This window comes from Epinephelus moara, chromosome 2 (assembly GCF_006386435.1).
Source record: "Epinephelus moara isolate mb chromosome 2, YSFRI_EMoa_1.0, whole genome shotgun sequence".
In the NCBI taxonomy this organism is placed as follows: domain Eukaryota; kingdom Metazoa; phylum Chordata; class Actinopteri; order Perciformes; family Serranidae; genus Epinephelus; species Epinephelus moara.
The window spans coordinates 22,330,109-22,338,931 of NC_065507.1; the positions used below are offsets into that span (position 1 = coordinate 22,330,109).

Sequence of the window (8,823 nt, forward strand, 5' to 3'; positions counted from 1 at the left end):
ACATCAAGAATCTCACAGTGAGTTAAACAAACCTAATCCTGAAGCGTCTCCATCCTCACCTTCGTAGGCCTTAGCAGCATTGACCAGGCTGGACCACTCCAGTCCACAGGCTGTATCTGGAAGAGGCATCAGCCCAGGATCAAGCCTCCTCAGCGGGGGAACTTTGTCTCTAACTTCTGTGAGAGACAGCTCCGAGGCAGACAGAGGCACTGAGGGACAGGAGACGAGAGCTGCTGCAGTGAGTGAACAAACCTCTACATAAAAACAAGCGCATATATGTACAGGGTTGTAGAAGTTGTGAAAGCCACAAATAACTTGTGCATAACAATGATAAAAGGATTGCTTTCACTAGGGAGCCTCTTGGATCCCCACAGAGAGAAACTTGGCAGCTAAGACACTGAACACAGCAGTGTTGGCAGCGAACGCTCAACACCATTTTCACAAGTTTCGTCCACCTGCCCGAAAGCAAAACGACAACAGTTGTTGCAGTTTAAACTCACCCTTCTTGCTCTGCATGTGGTTTGAGGAGACGGCATGTCTGCGCGTGGGCAGTGTGCAGGTGAAGAGTACGTCAGTGGGCGTCGTCGGATTCTCAGAGTTGGCGAAGCTGGCCTCTCTGCGCCCGCTGCACAGTGACTCATCTGAAAAGGTGCGCTGCAAGGTCCGTCTGGGAGACTACAGGGAGAAAAGTGACCAGAGATCAGAGAGCTGTGTGTGCAAGTTCATCAAAGTAAGACTGCTGAGTGATAACATGTTACAGTGTCAAATGTTAGTGTGTTCCTCACTGGGTCTCTTTGTGGCGTCTCTCCCACATTGTCCATAATGATCAGTTTCTTCAGGTCATCTTCGATGGTGCTTTTGTATGTCCGTCGAGGAGAACGCAGGTCCCTCAGTGAGGCTCGGAGCCGAGGCTGCCCAAAGACGTTCTTTGAGTTCGTATCCACCTGCCTGAAGAAACGAGACATGAGCACAAAAAACACAAAGGATAGTGTGTATTTTCTTCCCACACTGACCCCTAACCATTTTCACTTCCAGCCCATTTACAGGTCAGTATTTTAGAGGCTGGTTTCAGGCCCAAACGCACTGGAGACAATCATGGTTTCTACTAATGTAACCTGTTCCATGTTTACATTAATTACTAATTTATAACTAAGGTGACCTGAGCATCATTTTGTATTCACCGATAAGTAAGAACTAGAAAATTCGCTCCATTTCAAAGCTTAATCATAATGATTTTAGGTTGAGCTTCATACTCAAGACACAACGTCATGGTTAAGCTGCAGGTCATTGAGGTAAAATGAAGTCAGTAGAGAGTTTGAGATGCAATTTCAGAGTGTGCTCAGTGAAACTCAAAATATTTAAACATTTGTGATGTTCCAGTAACTGAATGTCAGTTGTGGAGACAAAAAACTAAATAGGGTCAAGACACCTCAACTTCATTAGTGAAGATAATGTCTCTTAATAGTGCCTTCAGACCAATCAAAACGCAAATACACTACAGAGCCACATTCACCCATTCACACACTCATTCACACACCGGTGGCCGAGCCCAGACCACCTGCTACACAGTTTAAAATTCATACACAATCACACACTACTGGCACACACACTGGGAGCAATTTGGGTTTCAGTATGTCGCCCAAGGATCCTTCGACATGTGGACTGAAGGAGTCAGGGATCGAACTATTGATCTTCCGATTTGTGGACGACCCACTCTACCTCCTGAGCCACAGCCGCCCTCAAAGCTGCTCATTTGAAGCTCTCAGTTACTAACTTACTTCTTGTTGTTGCTCTCAGAGGAGGTTGCATTTGAAGGCGACAGGCTGCTGTCCTCGTTCTGCCAAGCGCTTGGCCTGCTCTTCCCATAAAAGGCCTTGGGGGCGGAGCTGGACAGAGGGATGGAGCTCAACTGAGCTGAAGTAGGCGTCGTCGTAGCGGCTCGGACGGGCCGGGCTTTCTCGGCTGTTGGAGTCTTGTAACCCTGCGGTGTGTAGGCCCTGAAAGGACGGACAAGGCACACAGATACATATGTAATTAATACATCACAATCTAGTGTAATACAGGAGGGAAAGCCTTTTTATAAACTGTTGAAAAAAAAGCTAGTGAAGAAGGTTCTCAGAGGCAGCGACTTTAGTATAGTTAGTTCACTCAGCATCTTTACAGAGGGTGGGCAATGTCTGCTTGTCTACCCTTATTTTCACAGGAAAAGATTAATATCATTAACTCAACAGACAATGTCACAGATAGATGATGCAACGTACATTAACAAAATCGAAAAGAACAAGATATTAAGATCACAGGAAGGGACATGCAGGGAAAATAATTTTCTCCAGCTGAACTAAAAATTTACAAAAGATTAATTCTGTGCTAAAATAAAGCATTTTACATTATATGGTTTAATTATTTGCCCCTTTGCACGATCAATTCCAATATTACAAGTCACAAAAAGATCTACCTCTTGTCAGCGAGTTAAAGAACAGTTCAACATTTTGGGGAATAGGCAAAAATCAGCCGACCAGTGAGCTTTAGTGGATGAAAAGTGGGTGATTTTTTTGTTAAATTTGGACAGAGCCAGACTAGCTGTTTCCCCGTTTCCAGTCTTTGTGCTAAGCTAAGCTAACCATCTGCTGGCTGTAGCTGATATGAGAGAGTTACTGACCTCCTCATCAACTCTGGAAAAGAAAGCCAATAAGCATCCTTCCCAAAATATGGAACTACTCCTTTAGGAAAGAGGACCTAATAATCATGTGATTGAGTGATCCTCTGGCATGTAAGTCTGCCATTAACATGTGAAATAAATTTTAAGAGCACAGATACTTAGTTCTGCTCACAGAAGGTAAACTGAGGTTTTTTTTTTGTTTTTTTTAACTACTCTTTGTGTTTGTCTTTCTACACTAGCATAATTTATTCTCGTAGCACGCATCTTCCTTTCCTCCTTTTCATTGATCAGGCAATGAAGACAGAGTGTGCAATTAAGTGGAGGTAGTGTTGTCTGTATCACACAGCAGATACTATGCTACTGACTGCTGATACAACACCACTGACAGCAAAGGTAAACAGCAGAAGAGTAATGAACTACAACTGCTATCATCTATCACCCAATAACATCTACTGTAATAATGTGACCAAAACAAAAACCCCACATCTGTTTAACTGTGCACAATACCTGTGATGAATCATCTGTGTCCTAAAGCCTTTTGTTTTAAATTTATGTCTATATTTTGTTGACGGTCCGACACACCCCAGGCACAGACTGCAACACCAGAGTCGATGGCGCTCAGGGTTTAAACACAGATTGTTTTAATCCAGCACAGAGCGGTCGAAGCCTGTGCATGTTTGTGTTTTGTGCCTGCATGCGTTTACGATGTGGGGGGAGGCAAGTGCACCAGCAGAAGAGATCACATGATGATCTGTATGTTTCACAAGGATTAGGCTGCTTTAATCCTTAATGTACCCTTTAATGATAGATTTGCATGTTGTTTGAAAAGGATCTGGTGAACGCTGCTGCTTCATCATTCACGAAAGATTCCTCAAATTATTACCAAGTACGCATATTCTCCATTAAGCTCGGCAGCGTTAAAGATTTATGAATGTAAAGCAACACTCAGCGCAGATCTGCCATGTCATTCATTGAGGTTAATGTTAGTTAATATTAGCTTCATAAAAAATGCCATAAAAGATGCATCTCATCAGTGAGTCGTTATCTTACCTGGGTTTGAGAGCATCCATTTTATCAGCGCTGGAGCCAGGAGGCGGGAATGTCCTGGTCCGGTACCCTTTGTTCTGATTGGCCGCAACTGGTATGATGGGCGAAGACTCCCGTCTCCTCGCTTCTCCGCTGCCACTGCTGCCACCACTGCTCCTTCCCACGGACAGCTCCTGGACGCCACTGTAGGCGGCAAAGCCATGCATAGGCTTGAGGGATTGGCTGTTGGACATGTTTCCGTGGCGAGTGTTGTTGTAGTGAGTCGAGGCATCGATGCCGCTGTCGTTAGACCCCCCCTTGTTGAGAAGGTCTGGGTCAGGGTCGGCTGGGTCACCAAGGCAACCCCCGCCTCCTCGCTCTCCTCCAGCTCCTCCGTCAAACCAGCGCTCGTCGCTGTGGCTGCTGGAGGCGTTACTGGACAGAGTGTTACTGCTGGAGTGGCTGGAGTACTGAGTCTCGCCCTACAGAGGACACAAGGAAACATTCAGACGCACTCACAGTGGCCAAGAAAATGGGCAATAAAACTGGGCGGTGACGAGTCTGACCTTCGAGTGTCTGTTTGGAGAGTCTTTCCCTGGGACATCCTGTCTGGTTATTCTCCTCTGCCCCCCTCCGCCACCACCCGGTCCCCAAGACGACGATGCTGGGACATGCCAGAGGGGTTCTAGACAGAAAACACACACAGACACTCGCAGGATTAAAGAAAATTACACTGAACCTCCATGGTTGGCAAAGAGGATTAAATACTTATGGCACATTTAAACACTGACCTCCACCCACCCACAAATTCACCCTCCGTTATCTCTACTGTTCAACACACACACTTTGACACAATATAGAGACCATGAATGTAGTTAATGATAAGTCTGTAATAAATTCTTTTTGGCCACATATCACCACCTTTTAGGTTGATATGGTGAATGTGTTAGCAAACAGTTGCCTGTTTACACATCAAACAGATACAGGGTAACATTATGATTCATTCGGAGTCCTGTTTTTGGCCACCTGATGAATGAGTCCAACATTTACTCTCTTTTACCACTGTTTTTGGTCTCTACCAACTCCAGAGAAGAGTATCTGCTCCAGTATGTTCACCAGATAGTCGCTAACTGTGTCTGTCAGTTGTTTGGTGATGAGCGAGTACTGTACAGTGAGTTTAAAGAGCTTTTTTTTTCTGAAAACAGCTGCTTGCTGTGACTGAAAACATTGATGAGAGGTTGAATATATTTTGAGGAATAACACTAAACTAGCCAAAACACCAAAACAAAGAGCTTAAAATCCCTAAAGCTCTACGGAGCTGAGGGGAGTTGCTGAGTCAGGTGATAATTCTCTTTGTTTTATGAAGGTGGTGTACCTGTTTTGCAGCGCTCGATGGTGCTGTCCTGACTGGTGAAGCCTGAGGAAGACTCCCCGCTGGAGGTGATGTCCACACTGAGGTGGGGCTCATACGGCAGCAGGGAGCGCTGTCCTGCTCCATATCTACACAGACAGATCACAGAAGGGGGGACAGCAGTTGATTAATTAACACATTCATGCTACTGTCTGTCATATACGAAATAAGTAACACATGTGGGTTAATTAGATGCAGTCATACATATTCATACAGTGGTACCCACACACACACGCACACAGAGGATAATGTTAACTAAAACATGCACAATACACTAAAATAACACTCCAAAGCAAGCCTTAAAAATGTAGAGTTTGGATTTAAATTTCAGTTTCTGTTTTGCATCCTGATGGCAGCTGAATAAAAGACATTTCTCCTGTTGGGCGAGATGTTATCAACCTCCACACAGTGAGGAAGAGCCGCCCACACAACAGATCCTTCCTCGAGGAGACAGTGTGTTCATACACGCCTTGCTGCAGACCTGAACACATTATTCATCCTCGTCTTACCAACAGATATAATCCACCCTCTAAGCAGCAAAACAGTTGTTAACATTGGACATGTTTAATCGAGGATCAAAGGAGGAGAGCTCGGAGAACAGAAGACCACACACCTGTCGGGGGAGGGTTTGTAGCGCACGAAGGGGCCCGGTGTGATTCCAGGCGGCCCCATCGTGGCGAGGTTGACCAGGCCTGAGGAGGGCGAGGAGAAGCTGGCTGAGGGGTTTCTGTAGGGCAGTACTCTGTCGCCTCCTGCAGGAGACAGACTGTAGTGGTTCTCTGGGTAGCTCACCGGCCTGCTGGACGACCAACAGAAAAACAATCAGATCACAGCAAGGTGAAGCAGGCGAGTAAGGCTGCTACAAGAGTATACGTAATCTAAATCTACATAAAGTGAGAAACATGCTGCAAAAGTAAAGAGTTTTCATCAGACCTGGTCAGGATCTGTTTAAATATATTCATTCCTTTAGAAGACTATCCTCAACAAAGTACTGAAAGGTCGAACACTTATAACCTACTGAGCCTTTGCAAACTGGATTGTTAGTTTTTACAGAGGAGCACCACATTTAAAGGTCAAGTGTGTAGGATTTAATGGTATCTGGAGGTGAGGTTGCAGAACTGAAACTTCTCCCGTGTCAAGTGTGTAGGAGAACTATGGTGGCCGACCAACATGCAGAAATACCCCTGCCTACAGCCAAGAGTAGATATGTGCACTCTGGGCTGCTGTAGAAACATGATGGTGCAACATGGTGTGGAAGAGGACCTGCTCCGTATGCAGATATAAATATTTTAAGGTAGCGAAAACAATGATTCCTAGTTTTACGTGATTCTAAACTGATGGGAGCATAGTTATGAATATTATATACAATTTCTGTCAATCGATAACGCTCAATCCTACACACTGGACCTTTAACGTACTGGTGAAAATTACATTACAAACCTCAGTTAATCAATATCAGATCATCTTGATAAATAAGATGCAAATATGGATGCTGCTGATAATAGCAGTATACTTCTCTGGAGCTCACCTCTTGAGGTGCTGTGGCTCCCTGTAGGGAGCAGGCATCTGGTTCTTGTATGAGCGTGGCAGTGGATGAGGTGGGGGACCCATTGGAGCCCAGCGCTGTGGGTTGGGGGTACTGTGGAGTCCCGGAGGAATAGGTGGGCTGTCCCATCGCCACATGGGGCGAGGGGATGGTCGGTAGCCTGCCGCTAGAGGCTCAGGTTCTGGCTTCTGCTCCATGGTCTTCATCTCATACTCCTCTGTGCAGCCCCTGACGAGACAGAAGGAGAAAGGGACGTCCAGCACAAATTAATCAAATGCTTGACACAGCCGTCATCCACAGATTTTGATCCTCAGCTCAGTAAAACACAGTGATGAGCAGCAGCTTCCTCTCTGAAGACCTGAACTACAGCTGAACCAGAACTGAGGCTTCTGTGTTGAGTTCAGTGTGAAAACTGGTCAATAAATCTTTATTTATCAACTAAAGAAACAACTCTCATCTGAAATATCATTGTGCTAGCCTCCAGCTCGATATCCAGCACATATCTTTTACACATCATCATTATTTCATTCACACAGCCTATTACAGGAGGGCAGGAGGCATCAAATATGCATAGAGGATGTATTCAAGACGAGACAAATGCCGAGAGGAAGAGAAAGGAGATGAGGGAGAGAGAAGGGCGGCCATGACAGTGGAGGAATGGTGTCAAAGTGAAACAAGGCAGGAGTAGGCTTAAAGAAAAAAAAAACTTTAAGAGAAACAAACACAACACGGCAAAGATTTAAATAAGAGAGAAGAGTTTTTCTGAGGCTGCAGCCGGCTAAGTTTTGAAGCTACAGTTTACAACCACAAACATGAGTATGGGTATATAACAAGAGAGTTACTCAGCAGTCATCAAAGCAGACGTGCTCACCATCCAATCGCTAAAAAATGCAATTCTTACAGAAACCTAACAAATATCAAAAGTTTTTGAGACCAAATCCCAGCATGGATTTTTTTATGGTGTTCCTCAAGGTCTTAGTGTGTTAATGTGGTATTCTGGATGGAATTTGATCAATTCTCGAGGGGTCAAAAATGTTTAAATTTAGCATTTGTGTAACAAATGGTACCAACCCAAAAATTGAAGAGGCACTAATGAGACATAATTGAGCAGGAGAATGGCCATCATATCATAGCCCCTAAACATTCAACTTTCAAACTTTGAAGAGGTCCCTAACCAAAACACAATGATCAATACAGATTTATGGCTAGAAAAACTTCATGCACAGTGCTGAGGTGAATCTCAGATTAATCTTTTGGTTTCCAGCTCTCAGATGATGTATTCCACTTCTATGTGACGTGTATTGTTGACCTGTTATATCTCCCTATAGACCCACTGCCCCCCCCTGAAATAGACATTTGGGACTATGGTGGAGCGAGAGGCTCAAGAGGCTCAAGGCTTCTTCACCAGATAATAGTTCCAGTTAAAACTGTGCCCAGTAAACGGTTAGGTTTATTCTGAATAACAGGGCCATTATTTGAAGATATAACATGCAGGGTTGTCCTAAACAACAATGTATAGACTCATACAGAAGTAATCCCTCTCAATCATCACTTATGAACCACTATAAGTGTGTGGCGGTGTATTTATCTGCAGAGACTCTGCCCTCTGTCTTTATTTTCTTCTTTGGGACGTTTATGGGTGTGTACCCCAACACACTCAGCTGAGGTCGGGGCTTTATAAAAAGGCAGCGACCAGGTGCCAGACTGTGGGCAGCAGGCATTTAAGAGACACAGCGTGGAAAAAGTACAAATATAGCAAGGCGAAACAACAAACAAGATTGTATCTGGGGCTGGCTTTTACTTTTATTCTCACTGGTGAGCGTGTTTACCTACAGTAACCAAAAATCCTGCATAGCGTACCTCCAATGAAAGATATGTTGATTTGTGAGCAGAAATGATGAAGTTCATTAATTTGGGTGAACTGTTTCTAGCATATTTAACCTGGATTCATTGTAGAGCCCAGTCAGACTAAACTCTCTTATCTACTCTGCTACAAGAATGTGAAACATCATCAAATAAAAGCTGAAGAGATGTAAACACAACGCACACACACATTCGAACACTAGCACAAACAGATGATAATCACTAATCAATGAACATCAATACAACACATGGTCAAGACGCTTGGATCAATCAAGAAATACTAACTCAACCAACATCAACACAGTTACACAGCAGCAG

At 44.4% G+C, this 8,823-nt stretch overlaps 1 protein-coding gene across 9 annotated transcripts in view; it reads right to left on the minus strand.

Moving 5' to 3' along the window:
* Positions 1–8,823, minus strand: part of sipa1l3 (signal-induced proliferation-associated 1 like 3) — an 85,234-nt gene that overhangs the window by 7,931 nt on the left and 68,480 nt on the right. For 5 of the 9 annotated variants that reach the window (XM_050032729.1, XM_050032746.1, XM_050032718.1 and 2 more), the window contains 9 exons: positions 6,625–6,870; positions 5,710–5,895; positions 5,061–5,185; positions 4,252–4,370; positions 3,710–4,167; positions 1,779–1,997; positions 786–948; positions 501–675; positions 33–230 (listed from right to left, as the gene is read on the minus strand). In XM_050032729.1, coding sequence (XP_049888686.1) covers positions 33–230; positions 501–675; positions 786–948; positions 1,779–1,997; positions 3,710–4,167; positions 4,252–4,370; positions 5,061–5,185; positions 5,710–5,895; positions 6,625–6,870 — 1,889 coding nt within the window. The remainder of the gene's footprint in view (positions 1–32; positions 231–500; positions 676–785; positions 949–1,778; positions 1,998–3,709; positions 4,168–4,251; positions 4,371–5,060; positions 5,186–5,709; positions 5,896–6,624; positions 6,871–8,823) is intronic. The other 4 variants (XM_050032787.1, XM_050032762.1, XM_050032772.1 and 1 more) reach the window with 4 other exon arrangements.